This window comes from Heterostelium album, assembly GCF_000004825.1.
Source record: "Heterostelium album PN500 unplaced genomic scaffold PPL_scaffold1, whole genome shotgun sequence".
Lineage (NCBI taxonomy): Eukaryota > Evosea > Eumycetozoa > Acytosteliales > Acytosteliaceae > Heterostelium > Heterostelium album.
Window position 1 is genome coordinate 1,395,477 of NW_008805063.1, and position 23,210 is coordinate 1,418,686.

Genomic DNA, 23,210 nt, shown 5'->3' on the forward strand with positions numbered 1-23,210 from the left:
AACACCAAAAATAAATTCTGATTTTTTAAAATTTCTAAATACATTAATTTTTTTTTTTTTTTATTTGTCAGAATTTTAGTTTAGTTTACTTAAATTGGATGTTTAGGAAATCAATAAAATTGATGTCGAATTACATCTTTAAACCTAGTGCTCAAACTGCCTCTTTTGGACCAACAGTATGGGTTGGTATGTATTGTATTACAGAACAAGAAACAAAGTTAAATTTCTTTGTTTTCTTTATTATTGTTGTTGTTGCTATTGAGTAGTAAAATATATAGTTTTGTTAATTTTTGAATGAATCAATCATTTCTTTTCTTTTCTTTTCTTTACTGATTGATATTGTAGAGTTCTCACCACTCGCTGCAAAATATAAAGCTATCAATTTGGGACAAGGATTCCCAGATTTCGAACCACCTTCGTTTGTGAGCGAAGCATCGATCAAGACAACTGAATCCGGTGGGTTCAATCAGTACGCGCGATCCGCTGGACATCTGAGACTGGTCAATGCAATCTCCACTGTATATTCACCGTTGTTTGGACGCACTCTCGATCCGATGACTGAGATCATGGTGAGTGTCGGTGCCTCCGAGGGTCTGTTCGTTGCCATCCAAACGATTGTCAACAAGGGCGACGAAGTCATCTTGATCGAGCCATTCTTTGATATCTACACTGGTGCCGTGACAATGGCAGGTGGTCAAGCAAAGTGCATATCACTGCGCGAATACAAAGAGGATCGCAAACCTGGCGAACAACGATCTTCACGTCACTGGAAGTTGGATTGGAGCGAGTTGGAATCGGCTATCACCGACAAGACAAGACTTATCATTCTCAACAACCCACACAATCCAACTGGAAAGGTTTGGTCGCGTGAAGAACTGCTGAAGTTCTCAGAGATCGTTCAGAAACACCCGCATCTCACAGTGATCAGCGATGAGGTGTACGAGTGGATGACCTACGACGACGCAGTACACACTCGTATCGCCACTCTACCAGGAATGTACGAGCGAACCATCACAATTGGCAGCTCCGGAAAGACCTTCAGTATCACCGGGTGGAAGGTAGGTTGGATCATTGGACCACGCGCTATTGTCTCTGCCATCTCGATGAGTCACCAGTACGTACCGTTCAGTGTGTCCACTCCACACCAGGAAGCGGTTGCAATCGCTCTCGAGCAGGTCGAACAACGTAACTACTTCCACGAGCTGAGGACAATGTACCAGGCGAAGCGTGACAAGCTGGTCGGTGGATTGCGTGCAGCCGGCTTGGATCCGGTCGTACCGGAAGGCACCTACTTTGTTATGGGTGACACCAGCAACATCAAGCTGAGTGGTGATCAAGGACAGAACACCTCACTCACAGGAATGGGACTAAACTTGCGTGACTGGAATGTTTGTCGTTGGCTAACAACCGACATTGGTGTAGCATCGATTCCACCCAGTGCTTTCTACAGTGAAGAGCATGCCAAAGAAGGTTTCAACTATGCTCGTTTCTGTTTTTGTAAAAAAGATGAAGTATTAGATAGAGCTAATCAATCTCTATTGAAACTTAAAGATCACAACAATAACAATCAAAAATAATTATTCTTTACAACCTCTTTTTTTTTTTTTTTTTTTTTCAACTTTCCAATCAATTCAACTTTGATCAAATTATGACTAATTTTATATTAAGAATGTAGAAATCATATGAATAAGTGTTAGAATCAACATATAATATTATGACCTTTCGTAGAAAAGTTTTGGAACTGAAATTTATTTGTTTGGATTTGTAAATCGCGCCCAATCGTGTCAAAAAAAAAAAAAAATCAAGCGAAAAAAAAACTATGCTCAAAAAACATAAAAAAAAAAAACTGGTGAATCATAAAACTTCACCACATACCCCTCCAATTGATTCGTTTCTATTTTATTTTTCATGTGCATTTAGGGTGGTGAAGTTTCGTTTCAACAGAGAGTCATATTATGTGTGTTGATTTTTTTTTTTTGGCTTTTTTTCAATTCAAATTTGAAAAAAAAAAAAAAACCTAACACTATCATTCAAATTTGGATTAGAGTCGTGTCATTGTACTCTTTAGCAAAGTTATTTGTAGTTGTTGCTGCTGTTGGTAATACATTCAACCTAATATATTTACAATTTTATAATTGTATATTAGATAGATTTGTTACTGTTATCTCTAATACTTTGTTGTTGTTTGTTTTGTTTGTAATAATATATATTAGCAATTTTTCTTAGTTGTTGTTTTTTTATTGCTTTTATTTCATATATAAATTCATTCACACATACACACACAGGTCAAATAATAATGTTTAGATTAATTTCACAAAAAGTAGTCACCACAACTGTTGGAAGAACCACTGCTTCATCAACTTTGAAGGTTCGTCAGTTCTCCTCTTCTACTACTACTACACAATCTATCAATGTCGTTGGAAGCAATGCTTCGGTGTTCACAGCACTCGATACATTCCCACGTCGTCACATCGGTCCATCCGACGAAGAGATCAAGTCGATGTTGAAGGAGATCACCACCTCCAAGCAGTCCAAGGTCACCCCACAATCGCTGGACCAACTCATCGACTACACCGTGCCAAGCTCCATTCGTATGCAACGTGATCTCGACATCGAAGGCAACAAGATCAAGGGTGAGTTTGAGATGCTCCAGGAGTTCCGTGAGCTCGTCAAGCAGAACAAAGTGTTCCGTTCGTTCATCGGTATGGGTTACTACGGTTCGATCACTCCACACGTCATCCAGCGTAACATCCTCGAGAATCCAGGTTGGTACACTCCATACACTCCATACCAAGCCGAGATTTCTCAGGGTCGTTTGGAGTCGTTGATCAACTTCCAAACGATGGTGTCGGATTTGACCAAGTTGCCAATGGCCAACGCTTCGTTGCTCGACGAGGGAACTGCCGCCGCCGAAGCAGTCACCATGTGTATCAACATCTCCAAGACAAAGAAGACACCGGCTTTCTTGATCGATCGTCGTTGTCACCCACAAACCATCGATAACATCCGTACTCGTGCAGAGCCAAAGGGTGTCAGAATCGAGGTCGTCGACTTCAAGGATTTCGACTACTCCAAGGGCGATGTTGTCGGTGTGCTCGTACAGTATCCAGCGACCGATGGTTCCATCTCTGACTATCGTGCTCTCACCCAGAAAGCACATGAAAATAACGCACTGGTTGTTTGCGCTACCGACTTGATGGCGTTGACCATGTTGACACCACCAGGAGAATGGGGTGCCGACATTGCCCTTGGAAACTCTCAACGTTTCGGTGTTCCACTTGGATTCGGTGGTCCACACGCAGCATTCTTTGCCACCTCTGATAAATACAGTCGTCTTCTTCCAGGTCGTATCATTGGTGTCTCCAAGGACAACGCTGGAAACAAAGCCTATCGTATGGCACTCCAAACTCGTGAGCAACATATTCGTCGTGAAAAGGCAACTAGCAACATCTGCACTTCACAAGCATTACTCGCAAACATGGCTGCCATGTACGGTGTCTACCACGGTCCAAAAGGAATTAAACAAATTGCACAAGCAATCCATAAGAAGTAAGAAGAAGAAATAGAAAAAGACAGATGAAAAAAAGAAGATAATAGTTTTAGTTTTAACTAACAAATTTGTTATTTTCTTTAGGACTATGATTTTAGTTGAAGGTCTACTTAATCTTGGATATGCAGTAAAAGATACAGCCTATTTTGATACAATCAAGATTAGAACAATGGAAAAGACACAAAAGGTTATTGATGAACTCGAAAAGAGACAAATCAACATTAGAAAGACCTGCGATCAAACTGTTTCGATCTCTTTGGATGAGACTGTCACTTTGAAGGATGTGATGACAATTTTCGAGGCATTCGCTGCTGCCGCCGGAAAGAAGGTCGATTTCACTGCTGAGCAATTGGAAAAGACCGTTGCCAACAAGTCTGCTATTCCAGCCGAGTTGACTCGTCACTCTGAGTTTATGACTCATCCAACTTTCAACAAGTATCACAGCGAGACAGAGTTGCTTCGTTACATTCACCGTCTCCAAAAGAAGGATCTTGGTCTGACCACCGCCATGATTCCATTGGGATCGTGCACCATGAAGTTGAATGCCACCGCCGAGATGTACCCAGTTTCATGGCCAGAGATCAACTCTATCCATCCATTCGTACCATCTTCACAGACCGTTGGATACCGTCAGATGTTTGACTCGATCGCCAAGTCACTCGCCGAGATCACTGGATTCGCCGGAACCTCTTTACAACCAAATGCCGGTTCCCAAGGTGAGTATGCCGGTCTCATGGTTATTCGTGCTTACCTCCGTTCAATTGGACAGGAGAATCGTGACATTTGTTTGATTCCAGTGTCTGCACACGGAACCAATCCAGCTTCCGCCGTCATGGCCAACATGAAGGTCGTGGTCGTTGCATGCGACGAATTTGGTAATGTCGACCAAGCAGACTTGCGTGCCAAGGCTGAGAAACACAAGGACAATTTGGCTGCACTCATGATTACCTATCCATCGACTCACGGTGTATTCGAAGAGGGTGCCAAAGAGATGTGTGCTTTGATTCACTCGCTCGGTGGTCAAGTCTATATGGACGGTGCCAACATGAATGCTCAAGTCGGTTTGTGTCGTCCAGGTGACATCGGTGCCGATGTTTGTCACTTGAATCTTCACAAGACCTTCTGTATTCCACACGGTGGAGGTGGTCCAGGTATGGGTCCAATCTGCGTCGCCAGTCACCTCCTTCCATTCCTCCCAGGTCACTCTGTAGTTCCAAACGTCGGAGGTCAACACGCTATCGGTGCCATCTCTGCCACTCCATGGGGATCCAGTTCAATTCTCCCAATTACCTACGTCTATCTCCAGTTGATGGGAGGTGTCGGATTGAAGCGCGCCACTCAGGTCGCCATTCTCAACGCCAACTACATGGCATCGCGTCTAAAGGACCACTACAAGATTCTCTACACTGGATCACACGGTCTCGTTGCACACGAGTTCATCATTGATTTGCGTGATTTCAAGGAGACCACCGGTATCCAAGCTGAGGACGTTGCCAAGCGTCTTCAAGACTATGGATTCCACGGTCCAACCATGTCATGGCCAGTTCCAAACACCCTCATGATCGAACCAACCGAATCGGAATCGAAATACGAGTTGGATCGTCTCTGCGATGCATTGATTTCAATCCGTGCGGAAATCGCTGAGATCGAACAAGGCAAAGCCGATCGTAACAACAATCTCCTCGTAAACTCACCACACACCGAAGCAGTGATCACCGCCGACACATGGGATCGTCCATACACTCGTGCACGTGCTGCCTACCCATCACCATCCACCAGAGAATCTAAATTCTGGCCATCGGTTGGTAGAGTCGACAACGTCTTTGGTGATCGTAATTTAGTTTGTTCATGTCCACCACTTACTGATTACCAATAAAATCAATCGATCGAAATATAATAAATAATAATAAAAAAAAACACATAAATTAAAAATATCGGTTGTTGAATAATTTATTCACATCTTTCTTCACTTTATTTTATTAATTGAACTAATTCTAGAATAGTGTAGAATGGTACTCAAACATCAAATATGATGATATAGAAAGAAAAGTAGTCTGAGATAACTTTGGACAGCCAAAGTTCATGTAAGAGATCATTCAACGAGCCAGACGCAATCATCATCGACAACGAATGAATAACCTTCAACTAGTGAAAAACAACTATAAAATTGAGAAAGTTAAAAAATCAACTGGTAAGTAACAATCATCTTTTTAATTTTAATCATGAAGACTGACATAAAAATTCTGAAATAGGTGTAGGTTTAATATTGATGAAGCATTGCTCTGATAGGGTAAGTTTTCTGCAAAGATAATGGGATAAAGTCCAAGTGAAAGTCAAACAAATAAATTGTCTCAACTATAAGTTTCATCTTTGAATACATTTCTTTCTAAATAACTCTCTAATTTTTAATTATAATTTATGTTTTCAGAATTACTCTTAACGATCCGAAATAAACAGATCATTTGCCTATGATTCATAACTTTGAAATGATTATGTCATAAAGAGATGTTATTTATTACATCCCATTGATGAACTATATTAATATTTGTTGTTCAAGAATATTCATAAATTAAAAGGATCTTTTTATTGATGTTTGCACAATTTCAGTTTTTTTTTCACCAAAATTTAATTAATTTAGGTGGGTTATAATTTTGACTGATTTTTTTGAATTAATTTCAACCTACAAAAAGATTTATTAAAAAAAAAAGATCATTAGTTTTTCATCTTTAAATTCATTCACAGATATTAGTAATTTATATATATTATATATTAAATAGTCAACAGTACTTTGTAACAATAAAATAATAATGGATTCAATTGAAACAAATGTTGTTAATAGAGAGATTGAGTTGCATCAGCAGCTGAAACATCTAGATTGCATAGGTTTCGATATGGATATGACAATTGTAAGATATAAGAATCTACCATTTTCACAACTTGTGTATTCATGTCTGTTGGATCATCTCGGACCTATATTCCCACATTTAAATAAAGTAAGTGTTGTTTGATTATCAATCATAAAAATTATGATTTGTAAGTACTTACGAATTTCGTTTCCCAATAGACAAAATTCGATATCGATCAAGTACATCGTGGTGTGATTGTCGATACTGTAACTGGTTATATGTTGAAATTGGACAGTCAGAAGCATGTGTTGAAAGCGTTCCTCGGTGACTTGCAAATTAGCAAGGAGAAAATCAATGATATCTACCACGCCGATGTCATCCCCGAGAATCGTCCGTTGGCTCAATTCAGTGGTTCAAACAACGGTCGTTTCTTTGTTTTGAACTCATTCTTTGAGTTGCCACTGACTCCACTCTGGATCGGACATATCAACCATTTGGTAGCAGAGTCGGGTGTTCCCGATGGAACCGGCTACGACCACGGCGAACTCATGCGCTTCCTCAAGGAAGCGGTTGTCTCTTTCAATCACAGTTTCGGAGATTTCTACAACTCCCGCTATTTCCGTGAGATTCGTGAGGATCCCGGTAAGTTTGTGCACCGCGCCACCGACGCGTGTATCGCGTGGCTAAAGGATCTGAAGAGCAGAGGTTGTCGCGTCTGTCTCATCACCAACTCCAAGTCAGAGTACACTCATCTCCTAATGACCTATGCATATGGACCGGATTTCCAGTCGATCTTTGACATTATCATTGCCGACGCAAAGAAACCAGAGTTCTTTAGAAAGCCAGCGAAATTCTACGACCTTGGTGGAAATTACTTCCCCAAGGAGTTGACCGAAGAGATGTTGGTGGACGCCGTCGAGTTTAACACACCGACTGTCTATCACAATGGAAGTGTGCAGACGCTGATCGAAGCGGTTCGTCGTCACTCCAACAAAGAGAATATCTCGTTCTGCTATGTCGGTGATCATTTAATTGGCGACGTCAGTGCCCCGAAGCAACATTGCAAGTGGATGACCATTGCCATCGTCGAGGAGATCGAAGACGAAGAGGAAATCGTTGTACTCCAGAAAAAGACAGCCGGTTTCGAATCAAAGGGAATCGGTAAGAACTATGAGTGGGGATCATTCTTTTGTTTCAACGATCACAACGCCGGAATCTCTAGTGAAACATTCTGGTCCTACGTAATTCGTCACAATGCCGACATTGCACTCTCTTCTGTCGAAACCCTTGCAAAATATTTCAACGATGATAAATTTGATAAACAATCACTTAAACCTTGTTCAATAGTATATAATTAAATAATTGCAATTTAAATAAACAGTCATTCATATGCACATTCTCTTTATGTGAAAAAATAAAATAAAATAAAAAACCAAATTTGGTCAAGCAATTATGATCACAATCAAAATTCATTTTCAGTGATCAAACATTTATCTTTTTTTTTTTTTTTTGTAAATATTATTATCAAATGTTATCATCAATTTCAAAAAATATATATAGATATAGTAGTAGTAGTAGTAGAACAGTTAATAGTTCTACATTGATTAGAAATAATCATGTTTTTAAAAATAGTTTAGTTAGTCAGTCGATTTCAATGAATGTTGTTGGTGGTGCTGTTGTTGGAAGATGTAATTACTCAAAGAAGAATAATGATCTTGAAAATGTCAATCAGATGCAAGAAGAATTGAAAAAGATGACACAAGGAATGTCGGTAGAGGAAATCAATGCAGAGATCAAGAAGAAAGAAGAACAATTGAGACAACAGAAGAATAACAATTCACAAGATAAATCATCATCAACAACCGATAGTGATGCTACTGATGATGCATCATCGAAAGAAGCAGCCAGCGATAGTAAACTTAGAAAGGAGATATTGGTCATTGGTTTGTGTGCAGTGTTGGCAGGTGTTGTATTCGTAAGAGACTACAAGAGACAATCTGCAGCGACACACGATTTCAATATCGCTTGGGACAACCTAAAGACACTAGTCGACAAACGTGATAACCTCTTAAAGTCAAAGGAGACACTCATCGCCAACATCACAGATGCCGTCACCCGTCAAAATCCATCGGCAACACCAGAACAAGTCAAACAACAAATCGAATTCATTTTGAACAACATATTAGTAGAGAACAAAGAGATTACAGAAGTATCGCTACCATCAAGTTCCGATCAACAAAAGAGTAAATATGGAAGAATTTAAGAATAAAAACAACAAAAACAACATTTATTATACATAGATAGATAGATAGATATATATATTTTATTGTTATTACTATTTGTTAATTGAAAAAGAAAAAGATCCACCACACCATCTTCTACGATATTTATCATCGAGATCGAATGGTTGAGATCGTTTCGATTCAATGCAGTAGATAAAGTCACCATGATCTACACCACCCAATGAGTCACTTTCGATTGCGCGTTGAACTGAATGAATCTATTGTCGGAAGTATATATATAGAAATTACCTATGTCATCGTGACAAGCTGACCACGGTAGAATTTCTGTCAGTTCAAATCCTTCATCGTGATCGGCTGTGTTTGTAGGACTTGTTAGATTGATTTCAATCACTCGATTACTATTGAATGAAATCTAATAGAGAATAGATATGATCTAAACCATCGTAGCTAGCTGATATATAGAGATCTGTATCAATACCCTCCATCACACCGATATGGCTAATCGATTTTGTCTTTATTGAGAATTTGCACCATTTGTTTGGATGGTATAGCCCACCGAATAGATAGATGTATTTACCAACGGTAATCATCGATTGGTAGGTATCATTGAATCGATAGCTATCAATGTTATTCAACTCTTTGGTTGTAAAGAGTTTGCTTACATTGATCAAAGTTACACCTTGAGTATGTGTCGATACAGTATATGATTTCCTATCATCATTGAGTTAGATGTTTTGGTATTTTCATTAAAGTAATCGATTGTTTTATAATCGATTGTAATTGATCGAATTTGGTTTTACCATTGTTATTTTATATTCATATTTGATTGTTTCTGTTGTTTCTGTTGTATCGTTATTGTCGAACAATGTTTGATAATTGTTTTTTATAAAATGTACTAATGATTTTTTTATATCCCATATATGTTCATAGAATCCCTTATGATCAATAACATAATTATGATTAATTAAGCATCTTATACAAAACAAACTAGTGAATGTGATCACATTTATAACAAATAAATTCTAGTTGTCTTTGATGTGGTTGGTATTTAAATAATGTCATTTTATTTTTTTAACTTTATAAAATTACATAATTCTACATCTAGTATTAAGTATAGTAAAGAAGAAGTATTATATTATCGTTTAAACTGTCGATTTTCTTCTGGAACTGAATATTTTGTTTTTGGAGAGAGTTGACTCGATCATTTATGTCTTTCGATCGGAGTGCACCTAGCTAAAGAGTGATACAGATCCAGGTGTCTACTGAAAAAAATCTAATATAATAAATAATATTAATAACGCATTCAGTGCTATTCTATTAAATAATAATAATATTATATATTCAAAATACATGTTATAAAACATAAATAAGTATACTTAATTATTTTAGTTTACGTCATATTCCAAAGACTACTAATTTATTTGATATATTCTGGAAGATATAAATGATTGAGTCAACTCTCTCCAAATCGACAGTTTATAATAGCAATAACAGACAAGATAAATTTAGCAAATAAAAAAGAGAAACATGAATATTCAAAGAAAGATTTAAATAATAATACTAGATGTAGTAAAAAAAAATTTTTTTAAAAAAATTTTTAGTTTGTAAACTTTTTTTTTTTTTTTGTTAGTGATTCATGAATAATCATATAAAGAATAGATTTATATTTAGTGGATATGACGATCAATCGAGTGATTATAATGATTTAAACAATGAGCAATCTTGTAGTAATAGTAATCACCAAGAACTAATAGAATCAGGTAGATTAGCAAGTGACTTCTATCGGGAACAAATTGCAAAGCGTCAGAGCAATGATCTTCTATTCAACCCAACTCTTAAAAGAATAGAAATGTATGAAGCTAAATTACAAAATCAAACTAGAACAACAACAACAGTAGCAGCAGCAGCAGCAGCAGCAGCAGCAGCAGCAACTACTACTACAATAGAAATAAATAATAGTGATAGTAATGTTAAAGATATCAAAGATATTATGATACACTTTTATCATTGTGAAAGTTGTAATATCGATGTATCTATCGATTTAAAGCAAGAGCATATCACATCAACAGTTCATTTATTAGCTAGCAACGTTATTGGCACACCAAAGAATCATTTTCATATCTCTCAGCGAAATAGAGGTTACAAGTTGTTGACAGAGAAGTATGGTTGGGATGAAGAACAAGGTGGTCTAGGAAAAGATAATCAAGGAAGACTATATCCTCTATCGACATCGTTGAAGCATGACAAGAGTGGTATAGGTAATCCCACCAGCAAGTTAAAAGTAACTCATACTGCACATGACATTTCAATGTCAAAGCAAAGTTCTAAAACAAGAGCAGGCCGCAGTGGTGGAAGAAGAACAAAGAAATCAAAGAAATTAAAACAACAACAGCAACAACAAGAAAAATCAAAGAAAATACAATCATTTAATCAATTATAAAATGAGTAATAATGTAATAATGTATGTAAAGTAAAATAGATAGATAGATAGATAGATTGTACATTTTATTAAGAATTTTGCTAACATGTTAGTTTAATAGTTATTCTTTTCTTTGAAATCTTGGAAACTTTCACCTTGCCATTTGGTAGCTTGAAGGAATTGCTCCCAGGTTCTTTGGTTGGCACTGTGAAGTTTGGGTGGATTCTTCTTGAGTACCGATGGATTCTTGACGGAATCTACCCAGTGTTGATAGAGTACAGTACCAACATATTGGTATTGTGGACTTGCGTTGAAACCGCTGGCTTCCAAGTACTGCTCGAGTGTCTGGACACGATAGGTTGCTTTGTGACCTGTGACACGCTGGAATGTCTCTGCAATCTGTGGACCGGTAAGTGATTCCGTTGCCACTGTCAGCGCGACACGATTGTAGACCGCTGGATTCTCGAGGAACTCTACAAACACCTGGCCTGTAGCGGTGTATGGATCGACGTAGGGAGTTGCGATGTCCGCCTCGATTGGCGAAGCAAATACGAACGATCCATCCTCTTGTTTCTTTGGTGGTGTAAACTCAATCAAATTGGAATAGAAAAACTGTAGATACATTGTGGAAACGTATTTAAGTGGGAGATCTTCAATGTACTTTTGAATGGCAGTCTTTCCGTTCTCGTCGACTGGCGCGTCGGTCATTGAGACGATGGCATGTTGGACGTTTGCTTCTTGTGCGGCATCGGCTTGTGTTTTCAAGGCAGCAAATTCGACATCTCTGAAATTTGGGACCACTGGTGGGATTGCTGGACGAACAACAAATGCTGCGTACGCACCACTGAATGCACTGACCAAACTGTTTTTATCCTTAAGGTCGGCCTGTACAACTTCGACACCGCTCTCGACCAGCTTCAAAGCCTGAGGAGTATCCAAAGTTCTGCTGGTAAGAGCTCTAATTGAATAGCCACCATTATTTCTCAAACTATTAATAATACTCTGACCTTGCTTACTGAAAGCTTGTGATACAACAACTAATTTCTTTGACATAATAATGCTATAAAATATTTTATTTTTTTAAAAAAATAATCTAATATTAAATAATTAATTTTTGTTTTCTTTTTTTAATTTTTGATTTGTTTAAACCAAACTACAAAACACTTTTTATAGTTTGTCCAAAATTGTGACTCACTGAAGGGCAAACAGCAAAAAATCAAACATTTTTTTGAAATATCTATTTTTATTTTTTTCAATCTAAAAATAAATCAACATAAAGTTTATGTCATTTTTAATGACTCATTTGATCTTTTAATCTAAGGAATATTAATTGATGTAAGGTTATTTTACACAGTTATATGAATGTAGATACATTCTAATATTGTTCCTTTAGTAAAAGTAAACATCAACATTAGATAGATAGTTTTTAGCAAAATTTCCAATTTTACCCCGATAATTTAATTAATTTTTTTACCTAATTTATGACCAACAATGGTTACCACCAATGGTCAATATTATACCGATGGCAATGAACAATCATTGAATTGAATAATGTTCATATACCAACTGATGTTCGTCTTTCTTTAACGGAGAATAAAATACTTGTGATTATATGTTTGTGAAAAAGAGGTAAAGTAATGAATTTAATATAGAAATCGGTACTCAAATACCAGCTTCAATAGAAGAGAACCAGCTACTAAAAGTGAGTCCATCATCAATCCTTTGTATTTCGATCAGTATCCAATGTTCTACACTCCAAGTGAGCTAAATTCCGAGGCTGAACTGGACAATTTCAATGGAAGCATCTCTGGATTCTATTGTACTGAGATAACAATTGCTATGGATCCAAACACTACCCCCCTTTTGTTTGAGCACCCTGAGAGCTTTTTCATACATTTCTTTGACATCTATGGATTACCTATTGATAACACACCGGTTCCAACACCTGATACTTCAGTTGAGACACCAACAAAACAAGATACTGATGTGGAGATCAAACATTCAAAAGTGATACAAACAAGTCCATATTTATTTAGAATCAAGATTGATAACCAACTAAAAAAAATCCCAAAAAATTAATAATAACTAAATCTAATTTTTATAATAAACTTTATCTAATTTAATTAATATTGTTTTCTTTCTTTTTTTTTATAAACCAAAAACAAAATAATTCTTTTAAAGGTTGTTTTACTGACTCATTCGATCTTTTTTTATCCAGAGAGTTTTTAGCACTACCCCGATAATTTAATATTAATTTTTAAATGATATGATGATCATCAAAGGTTTTATTTTATTTAATTTTTTTTTCATTAAAATCATTGTTACCTTTGTATTTATACAACTTTAATGTTGAATAAAGTAGTATGAAGATAATTGAATTTGATAAATTAGAGTGGAAATTAACACAACTAAATAGAAGAAATCTTGTTGTCAATGGCAATGGTCAAGATTATACCGATGGCAATGAACAACTCATTGAATTGAATAATGTTCATATACCAACTGATGTTCATCTTTCTTTGATGAATAATAAAGTCATACCTGATTTATATGTTGGTGAAAAAGAGGTAAAGTAATATACAAATAAAAAAGAACAATCATATATTCATTCAAATAAATTTATTGGAATATAGTTAGAATATAGATGGATTTCATTATCTGATTGGCAATTCTCAACAACATTTCAGTTGGACCAACATACTATAGATCAAGCTCTACAAATTGATTTGGTTTGTGAATCAATAGATACCATTGCAACCATCATTATAAACGAGCGTGTAGTTGCCAATGTTGAAAACCAATTCAGACTTTATCGATTCAATGTTAGCTCTTTTCTAAAGGTTGGAACCAATCGCATTGAGATCAATATTTACTCACCGGCTGTCTATTGTAAGAAGAAAGCAGCCGAATGTTCCTATGAAATTCCACTCTGGGAATATCCTAATGGTATTCATCACCGAAATTTCATTCGCAAGAATGGTTGTCATTTCGGTTGGGATTGGGGTCCTTGCTTCTGTCCTATGGGTATCGAGAAACCAATCAGACTGGAGGTAATGGCCAAGGAAATAACCATAAGAAATCTATTGGTCGAACAGAAACATCTGGAAAACAATCGAGTGGAACTTGAGCTGACTATTGATATTTTTGCGCCGACTGCCATCACTACACCGTCGGTCTGGTCAATTGAAGTTGTCGAATACTCGAATGAAAACAACAGTCCAATCCAAAAAATCGATCAACCAACCGTTGCATTTGTCACTGATTCCACTGCCTATGGTCATTCAAAGCTACATGCCAATAAAATACTCTTTAATCCTAAACTTTGGTACCCTGCTGGTTATGGTAAACAATTCCTATACGAATTGTTGGTATATAGAGATTCAGAGGTGTTGGCAAAGCGTAGAATCGGTATTAGAAATATGAAGATTGATACCTCCGATGGACAATTGACTATTGTTGTAAATGGACAAAGAATATTTGCTCGTGGTGCCGATTGGATTCCTGCGGATACCTTCTTGACGCGAATCAGTGAAAAAAGATTGCGTGCACTCTTGACTAGTACGGCGGCTGCCAATATGAATTGTCTACGTGTATGGGGTGGAGGTATTTACGAATCCGCTAGCTTCTACAATCTATGTGATGAACTTGGTATTCTCATTTGGCAAGACTTTATGTTTGCATGTGCACTCTATCCTTCGAACAAAGAGTTCCTCGACAATGTAAAGCATGAAGTCGAAGATCAAATCCATAGAATCGGACATCATCCATCGATTGCACTCTGGTGTGGAAACAATGAAAACGAACAGGCATTGGCAGTTTGGAAACCATCAAAGGATAATCCACCTCGCTATATCATCGACTATAGCAAGCTGTATATTGAGACTATCATGCCTTCTCTTCAACGAATGAAACCCTCTGCCTTCTTCCTACCGAGTTCTCCTACGAACGGAGTGAATCAATGGGGTGACCCCAATGAAGATGGACGTGGTGATCAACATTGTTGGTTGGTTTGGCATAGTAATAAACCATTCACTGAGTATCTCAAAGTTAAGAGTAGATTCCTCTCTGAATTTGGATTCCAATCGCTACCAAGAGAAGCTGCACTTAGACAGGTCGTTGGAGAGGATCAACTCAATATTACTTCACCAGAGATGGAAGGTAGACAGAGATCACCAACACCAGGTAACAATGGTTTGCTTCAACACACTGCACTTCACTTTAGAGTTCCCAATTCATTTAAGAATCTTTGCTATACTACTCAAGTACTACAAGCAATCTCCATAAAGACTGGATGTGAACACTGGAGAAGACTGTCACCTTATTGTATGGGTACTCTCTATTGGCAATTGAACGATATTTGGGTTGGACCATCTTGGTCATCGATTGAATTCGACGGTACATGGAAAGCACTCCACTATTTCGCAACTAGATTCTACAACCCACTTTTACTTTCAATGTTTGTAAATGAACAATCGGAAGTAGAAGCTTGGATAACCAACGACAGTAACATTAGTTATGAATGTAATTTACATTTGGAAATGTGGAATGTTGCAAACGCACAGAAAACATATGAATCAGTGGAACAAGTTAAATCGACAGAATTTACAAATGGAAAAGTAAACACAGTTAAAGTAAGTGATTTATTTAATAACTGTTGTAAACCGGATGCATATGGAAGACAAAATCAATTCCTCTATGCATATATGGAAAAGGATGGAAAGAAACTGGCGGACAACACCTATTTCTTTGGACCATATAAATATTTGAATCTAAAGCCATCGGGAGTAACCATTAAGAGTATCCAAACCATAGAGCAATCAAGAGTATCAACTATTGAAATCGAAACCAAGGAAATTGCTTTGTTTGTTTGGGTAGAAGCATCGGTAGCCGGTAGATTCTCTGACAACGGATTCCTCCTATTCAAATCGGAATCTAAATCCATTGAATTCTATCCGGATTACACCAATAATAATGATTTAAATCAAAACGACAAACCATTAGAATTTAAGGTTTACTCCCTTTATGAATCTTATAATTAAATAAAATTTTGATAAACAAACGGTTGTGTTGAGTTGGTTTGGTTTGGTTGGTACCATTTATTTTTAAAACCATGGTACTATTCTATTATCTCTATCTATCTATCTATCTATTTCTATCTGAAAATTTTAATAACTATACGGTATTAGTTAGTTCATGTGGAGAGGGTGCTTGTGTTGGTGATTTCTGTTGTTCTTGATTCTGTTGCTGTTGTTGTTGTTTCAAGAGTTCTTGTTGTTGTTTTTGCTGTTGTGCAGCTTGTTGTTGCTTTTGCTGTTGTGCAGCTTGTTGCTGTTGATTTACAGATGTTGTTTGTTGCGTAGTTTGTTGTACAGTTTGTTGTTGTTGTTGAACGACTTCCTTATCGATTAACTTTCCTTTTGCAGTGAGATATCTCAGAGCATGATATTTAAATAACGATGGATACTGGTTGAAATTACGATGCAGTGCCAGCACGCCTTCGTCTTTCTCGAGTAGCAAGTCTATCAGTGCATTCTCTTGGGCGCTGGTGAGACGTGCAGTCTCCTCGACGACGCCACTGCCTATAGTCTTGCCGAGTCGGTGAACAAACTGAATGGCTTGATCCAACTTTAACAACTCCTTATCCTTTATATCGAGAGTGACATTACGTTTAGGTATCGGTTCGAATCTAGACCAGAAAATTACACCACCGTCCGGAACCATCTTTAAATCACGATTCTTTGAACAGGGTTCTGTGAAATGTGGTGGTGTCCACCTCGAAATAAACTTTACATCTGAAGAATCCATTTGAACTCCTGGAAATAGTGCTGGTTGATGTTTTAAAATCTAGATCAATCACTATTATTAGTTTATAATTATTCAAAGCAATGTTGGTTGAATTTCTATCAATACTAACTTCATTCTTTAATCTATTTATATTATTAGTTCTAACAATGATTGATACCATCTCACCATCGGGGTATTCAATGGTTCTAATCAACTTTCCAAAGACATATGTTTTTATACCATGAAATACAATTGAAGCACCCTTTAATAAATATAATTTTAATATATATCTCTATATTAATGATATAACAATTTATTTTTATTGTATACTTACACCCATATATCTCCAACCACCTTCAATAAAAGTGATAGCAGGTACAGCCTTTGCAACTATTGCACCCATAGCAAAAAATACCCATGATCCTGTCATTTTAGTCTATTTATATAATATATTTGATATATATATATATATTTACTATTAATAATAATAGATTATAAAAACAAAGTTCACTTTTAATGCTTAAATTATGAATCTATCATTTAAACTACAGCCTAATTAATTAAACAAGTGATGATGGATTTAGTCATCATTTCAAAAAAAACAAAAAAAATTAAAAATAAAATAGAAAAAATGACATAAGCAATAGTTATTTTAATTAGATCTTTTCGATATCAATTTTGTTATTACTTTAATTACATATCTTTATTGAAAGAAGACAAGTGTTTTTGAAGTTTTAAAAAACAAAATGAACTAATTAATTAGTCGTTCACTTTGTTGATTTTGGGTATTGTTATTATTACTTTTTTGGGTAGAGGTTGATTTTGATCGATATAATCTTAATATACTGTATTTAAATAGTGTGGTGAATGATAAAATGTTGTTGTTGTGTTGTTGTTATGATGATATTATTACTATTGGTTGTATTGATTGGATGTTTATTTTGGTTTGATTGTTTGTAATACACCCTGGAATCCAGCCAACAATGGATTCTCTGATTTCTCTATCTTATTTTGAGTTTCATAATTTGATACAACAATATTTGGATTGGTTTCCAACACCAATCCACCCATTACTATTTCATCTAATATATAATGAACCTAAAAACAAACAATAATTGTTATATTAATAAACTTTTTAAATTGTGCACAACAACAACAACCAGCAATCATCCGATCCGATTACTGCTATCTCTATATTCGAATGAGACATACCTTATCAATATGGAAAATCAAATGTAATTCACAAACATTTTCAAAACCTATTATTGTTATTTATTTAATATAAATTAGTATACTATTAAAACAACAAATAATAACTTATCAATAATAGATTATTGTTTTGTAAACATACATTTATCAAGAGTCTCTACAAAGGTTTGAATAAGATCGATCATAGATAATTCACTCTCTGATGAATCGACAACGAATATAAAATAAAGTGTAGCATAATGTCTATAGATGATCTTTGTGTCTTTATCGAAAATATCTTCAACCTCTAAGAAATTGCATGCACGATCCGATCTCTTTGATACCAATAAGAATAGATCTCTAATTATCTGTTGTTGTTTCTCTACACTCTTTTATATTATATGAAATTATCGTTAATTATATGTAAATAAAGTGTAATATATAAACCACCTCTAAACCTAGATTAAAACTAAAAACATTAAACTAAACACCTACAACATGTTCATAAAACTTTGTTAATCTGGCTTTACCATGATTATTTATAATAAGTATTGCTTTTATCATTGCTATATCTATGTATTTTTTAATAAAGAATATATTAAAAAGATCTGACCAGCTGGGTGTTTTAAGTTTTTTAAAAAAAAAAAAAAAATAGTTTTGAAATAAAATAAAAAAAAAAACTTTTAATTTGATTTTTCTGTTTAAAAATTGTTTATTTTTCTTTCATTTCCACTTTAAAATATTCAATTGATTTGATTGTTTATTTATTAAACAACAAAAGGTTATGGTTTAGGTGGTTGTGGGTCGTCGCAGGGAAGTTGTAAACATCATCTATTTGACAATGTTTAGGAAATGCTTTGTTTCACTGTGATTGCTGTTGCAAGCACAGATCCACTAGTTTTGCGAGTAAGCTGTATAGCTTGCCTCTTCTTCCGCGGCGGACGACTATTGCTAATTGACAGTAGGATAAATTTCATTTTCGATGTAGCACAATCCCGTTTATGCAGCCTATTCCATGTCTAATCAATTGACATTGTTAACTTAAAAGCTTCTTGATAGGTTTTGTTTTCTTTATTAATGGGATTGATTCTTAATGTTATAAATAACAAAATCAAAATAAAACAAATATTAAATCTGTTAAAAAAAACAGAAAACCCAATTTTTTAGTGTGAAGAAAATAAAATTATCTAATTTTTTTTTTTTGTTTGATTTTCAAAGTTCTTTTAATGTTACAACAAAAACAAAAACAACAACTAAAATAAAAATAAAAAAATATTAAATTTATTATTATATTGGTAGACTGTATAGAGCTGTTTAAATATCATTGTTAATAACTATTGTAACTACTTCTTCAAATACTATTGTAGAGAAACAAAGTGAACTTCATAATTTCCTTTTCGAACACAAACCCAATCACTTTAAACAAATATATTTTTCTTTTTTTTTTTGCCACATCATTAAATTTATTTTTCATGTTTTTGATAACTTTTAGACTGACATAAATCACAAATAAATATATTTATTAAGATTTAATTTATATTTAATCATGTCAAATTGTCAGTCAAAGTCAAATTGAGCGAGAAGAAAGTGGTAAAGTGTGATATAAAAACAAATTGTTGTTGATTTTGGAAATTAAAGTTTGGAATTTTTAAATCCAAAAAAGGAAATATACCCTACCTTCAATGGTGGATCTATCTCATTTTTTAACAAAACCTTTGGTGCAGCTTATGGATAGGAGTAATGGTTTCTATTCATTTAACTATATACCAATGCCAACCATTTTAATTGGAGAATCCAGCTGTCTAGGTGGAGATGGATTCATATCAGTTAACAATCCAAGATCTGATCATGTCTACAAGTTATTCACTGATTTCGAGAGTTTATATGCATTGCCTGAATTTGGACAAAAAACTACTAATAACTTTACAAATTTGTATCCTGGACAATACACCCTTTCCATTTCCAACAGAGATAGATATATGTGCGAAAATACTATATGACAGTTTATAAATTCAAAGGAATTCTCAACTGAAGCTAATATAATCAATCAATGTGTTCAAGGTACCAATGGAGTTGTCAAACTTTCAAGTTTCTATGGTGGTGATATCTATACAATCAATGGAACAGTGTACAACACCAACAATCCATCCTTACCACCTGGATTCTATCTTATCAATGTCACCATGGGTTCAGGAACATGTAACACTACTTTAGGCAATGAAGTTACAGTTGAAAAAAGTATTATTAGTTCAAGCATCAGCTCATCATCATGTGAAACCATTCACATCTCTACAAGTGCACCACTCAGCAATAATTTTAACCCGCCAAGAAAGTTTTGTATTGAAAATTTAAGTTTTTTTTGTTATTTTGTCCCTGTTCGAAATTTAATTTATAAGTTCTTTTTTATTACTAATCTGAATCATTTTTTTTAAAATAATTAATAAGAACTTTAGTAATATGAAAATTTTATTATTTAATCAATTCCTATTTATTTTTTGGTAATCACAGCAAAATGAAACTGATCGAAAATTAAACAAAAAAAAGGTTTGTTTGGAATAGTTAATTTGTTAAAGCATGGAAAATAACAAAAAAATTTATTTGGAACTATTAGAAACAAAAGATAGAAAAAAAGAGTATAATACAGCAAATAATAATCAACCTTAATCATAGTATCTTTTTCATCTTCATCTGATACAAGCAGTATAAAAATAATAATAGGAGAATCAGGTTTATCAAAATGAAGTGAAAGTCTCTTTTTTAATCAAGATCGAAACAAACTTGGAAACTTCCAACTCTAAGCGATGTCCCTCATCCTTAGAAATTCCGTGCCACTCATGTTCTCCTGGTTTAATAGAAATTCATGATTTGTCTGAGAGAGAAATCATTGATCTTATTAAATTAGGAGATTCAGATTGGATATATAATTGAATAAACAGTTTGAAATATTTTTCCTCTTTATTTAATAGAATCAAGATTTTATAATTTATCTATCAAAAAAAAACATCACATACACTTTTCTCAATAAGAAACAAACAATCAAATACAACTTGATTGATTTATTTTATTTATTTATTTATTTGTAACAGAGAAACAGGTATAATCTTTTTCAAAATCAATACCCATACCAAAATCCTCAAAAAGAGCTTGGGAAAAAGCGTTAAGCCTAGATGTTGATAATCTCTTGTGGAATCTATGTCTTTTAAATCTCGATTGAATTTCCAATTCCGGTCGAGAATCAGACATACTCAACAAGCTTGCCATTACCTTGTACAATGGGAAAAAACTATAGGCTCTTTCATATTTACCAATCTCAAATAATTTGATGAAGAAATCGATAGCATCCAGGTCGACTATTAACAATTTGGTATAATCGTAAATCTCCGATTCTATTATATTTGTAAATATAAATTCTATTTCCTGATATTTTAAATTAGAATTAATGTTTCTTCTTTTTTTTTTTTTTTTTTTGATTTGTTTTCACAATAAAGATCGATAGTTACTCTTAATACGGTTGATTTAAATTCAGTTAGATTTAGGTTGATTATAAACTTTAATATACCAGAGTCGATGACCAGTTTGATTTGATCCTGTGTTCCACACGCAATGTTTGATGTTGCCCAAAGTGAAACACGGACCACTTCCATGTCTTTAACACTCTGAACTACACTTGCCAAATATGGAAACACTCCGAAATCCAATACAGTTTGTGTTTGTAAATCACTTCCTGATAGTAAATCACCAATAAATGTAAGTGCTGGTAACAATTGCCTGTTATTTTTTAAAAAGAATAATAATTTTAGTAAAAAGATATCAAACATCTATATTTTTAACTAATCTATCTACATTTTTATAGGACGATCATGTTCCAGAAATTTAAATAATCTTGGAAATACTTTGTATTGCTTTACCAAATTGATGATACCATGTAGGTAGTCGACGTTCGAATAGGTGTTCTTTGCAATGAAAACCAATCCACTGAGTGCTTCTTTAATGATCAAAGGATTTGATGAATCCAAACTATCTGATATAAATTTAAAATATCTGCTAACCTAAAATTTATATTTTTGAATGTAGATTATTTAGTTAATCTATTATTCATTCATTCCATTCATTCCTATTCATTCTTCTGTAAGAATTTAAATATACATACCAAAATCATTGGTGGTCTTGGAGAATATAATGAAAAGTTTGCAAATAACCAAAGAATTGCAATTCTAATCGATTCAATTGTGCTCTCGCTCGAATCACCGATTCTGTTTATAACCCTCAGCACTGATGATATCAAAGTGGCATTCATTAATTCATCTCGCAACTCTGTCGATTCACCAACAATATTTGACAGAGTAATTAAAATATATAGTACAACCTGAATATTAGGTGATTCTAAAAAGTTTAACCTAACAAGTGTTTATGTTTAGTTTACGAATATATCAAACATTAATGTTTAAATAAACATCATCATCATCTTTACTTACAATATATCTAAACCACCATCTACTATCAATTTTCTGCAATCATTAGCATCACCTTTAGATATCTAAAAACAAATATATATTACGATTGTTGTTTCTTTGTTAATATTAATAAAGATAAATAGATAAAGATAGATAGATTAATTGACAGAGGAATGATTCTAATACATACTATTCTTATTGTTCTAGCACTTTGTATCTGTATTTCTGTTGATCCATTGCATAGTAGATTATAAACTCTTGGTATCAAACCCATTGATAAATATTTATCGGTCATATCATTCTTAATTTCATTTTTAAATATGGTTAGAAACACTTTACAAACTATCATGATATGAATTTCACATACAAATATCAATGCTCTTATATCTTCAAGAGATTCTAAAATTAATTTCTCATCTTGAGTATATAGCTTTTCTATTGTCTCTTTAAGATGATCACGGGCATTTAAAGTAACACTAAGATCTATTGTATCTGAATCCATCTTTATATAAAACTTTAATAACTATAACAATATAATTTACATGAAAAAATAATCAGTTTTAGAGATCTTTTTTTTTTTTAATCAATATTTCATGAATTGCAAAAATTGGGAAAACAAAAATTCTAATAAAATTAAATTGCTACTCATAATAATGGGAACTTACCAATTTGCAATATATAGAGATAAATAGTGAATCAAATGAAATTATATGATTGATCAATGCA

The 23,210-nt window shown here is 34.3% G+C and overlaps 11 protein-coding genes across 11 annotated transcripts; 7 read left to right on the forward strand and 4 right to left on the reverse strand.

The window, feature by feature from the left end:
- Window positions 1–122: 122 nt before the first annotated feature.
- Window positions 123–1,577, forward strand: ccbl (pyridoxal phosphate-dependent aminotransferase; the record flags this gene model as incomplete). The annotated part of the gene is made up of 2 exons (XM_020571630.1): window positions 123–186; window positions 346–1,577. 2 exons carry the CDS (start codon window positions 123–125, stop codon window positions 1,575–1,577), a joined length of 1,296 nt encoding a protein of 431 aa, XP_020438904.1.
- A 719-nt stretch (window positions 1,578–2,296) lies between these two features.
- gcvP (glycine dehydrogenase) lies at window positions 2,297–5,426 on the forward strand (the record flags this gene model as incomplete). Its single annotated transcript, XM_020571631.1, has 2 exons — window positions 2,297–3,549; window positions 3,635–5,426. The coding sequence occupies 2 exons, from the start codon at window positions 2,297–2,299 to the stop codon at window positions 5,424–5,426; spliced, it is 3,045 nt and encodes a 1,014-aa protein (XP_020438905.1).
- Window positions 5,427–5,680: 254 nt separating this feature from the next.
- On the forward strand, window positions 5,681–7,754 carry PPL_00608 (putative 5'-nucleotidase; the record flags this gene model as incomplete). The annotated part of the gene is made up of 4 exons (XM_020571632.1): window positions 5,681–5,741; window positions 5,803–5,840; window positions 6,328–6,456; window positions 6,615–7,754. The coding sequence occupies 4 exons, from the start codon at window positions 5,681–5,683 to the stop codon at window positions 7,752–7,754; spliced, it is 1,368 nt and encodes a 455-aa protein (XP_020438906.1).
- A 170-nt stretch (window positions 7,755–7,924) lies between these two features.
- rcdJJ (uncharacterized protein) lies at window positions 7,925–8,659 on the forward strand (the record flags this gene model as incomplete). The annotated part of the gene is made up of 1 exon (XM_020571633.1): window positions 7,925–8,659. The coding sequence occupies one exon, from the start codon at window positions 7,925–7,927 to the stop codon at window positions 8,657–8,659; it is 735 nt and encodes a 244-aa protein (XP_020438907.1).
- Window positions 8,660–8,731: 72 nt separating this feature from the next.
- On the reverse strand, window positions 8,732–10,003 carry PPL_00610 (kelch repeat-containing protein; the record flags this gene model as incomplete). The annotated part of the gene is made up of 4 exons (XM_020571634.1): window positions 8,732–8,886; window positions 8,928–9,007; window positions 9,039–9,350; window positions 9,990–10,003. The coding sequence occupies 4 exons, from the start codon at window positions 10,001–10,003 to the stop codon at window positions 8,732–8,734; spliced, it is 561 nt and encodes a 186-aa protein (XP_020438908.1).
- A 272-nt stretch (window positions 10,004–10,275) lies between these two features.
- Window positions 10,276–11,079, forward strand: PPL_00611 (uncharacterized protein; the record flags this gene model as incomplete). Its single annotated transcript, XM_020571635.1, has 1 exon — window positions 10,276–11,079. The coding sequence occupies one exon, from the start codon at window positions 10,276–10,278 to the stop codon at window positions 11,077–11,079; it is 804 nt and encodes a 267-aa protein (XP_020438909.1).
- Window positions 11,080–11,172: 93 nt separating this feature from the next.
- On the reverse strand, window positions 11,173–12,111 carry PPL_00612 (uncharacterized protein; the record flags this gene model as incomplete). The annotated part of the gene is made up of 1 exon (XM_020571636.1): window positions 11,173–12,111. The coding sequence occupies one exon, from the start codon at window positions 12,109–12,111 to the stop codon at window positions 11,173–11,175; it is 939 nt and encodes a 312-aa protein (XP_020438910.1).
- Window positions 12,112–13,421: 1,310 nt separating this feature from the next.
- PPL_00613 (beta-mannosidase) lies at window positions 13,422–16,097 on the forward strand (the record flags this gene model as incomplete). Its single annotated transcript, XM_020571637.1, has 2 exons — window positions 13,422–13,625; window positions 13,692–16,097. The coding sequence occupies 2 exons, from the start codon at window positions 13,422–13,424 to the stop codon at window positions 16,095–16,097; spliced, it is 2,610 nt and encodes an 869-aa protein (XP_020438911.1).
- Window positions 16,098–16,230: 133 nt separating this feature from the next.
- ap3s1 (AP-3 complex subunit sigma) lies at window positions 16,231–19,007 on the reverse strand (the record flags this gene model as incomplete). The annotated part of the gene is made up of 8 exons (XM_020571638.1): window positions 16,231–16,902; window positions 16,973–17,104; window positions 17,177–17,278; window positions 17,806–17,940; window positions 18,055–18,101; window positions 18,194–18,419; window positions 18,526–18,602; window positions 18,887–19,007. 8 exons carry the CDS (start codon window positions 19,005–19,007, stop codon window positions 16,231–16,233), a joined length of 1,512 nt encoding a protein of 503 aa, XP_020438912.1.
- Window positions 19,008–19,799: 792 nt separating this feature from the next.
- Window positions 19,800–20,958, forward strand: PPL_00615 (uncharacterized protein; the record flags this gene model as incomplete). Its single annotated transcript, XM_020571639.1, has 3 exons — window positions 19,800–19,916; window positions 20,049–20,382; window positions 20,774–20,958. The coding sequence occupies 3 exons, from the start codon at window positions 19,800–19,802 to the stop codon at window positions 20,956–20,958; spliced, it is 636 nt and encodes a 211-aa protein (XP_020438913.1).
- A 141-nt stretch (window positions 20,959–21,099) lies between these two features.
- PPL_00616 (uncharacterized protein) lies at window positions 21,100–22,986 on the reverse strand (the record flags this gene model as incomplete). Its single annotated transcript, XM_020571640.1, has 6 exons — window positions 21,100–21,416; window positions 21,590–21,798; window positions 21,874–22,079; window positions 22,181–22,427; window positions 22,506–22,567; window positions 22,675–22,986. 6 exons carry the CDS (start codon window positions 22,984–22,986, stop codon window positions 21,100–21,102), a joined length of 1,353 nt encoding a protein of 450 aa, XP_020438914.1.
- Window positions 22,987–23,210: the final 224 nt, after the last annotated feature.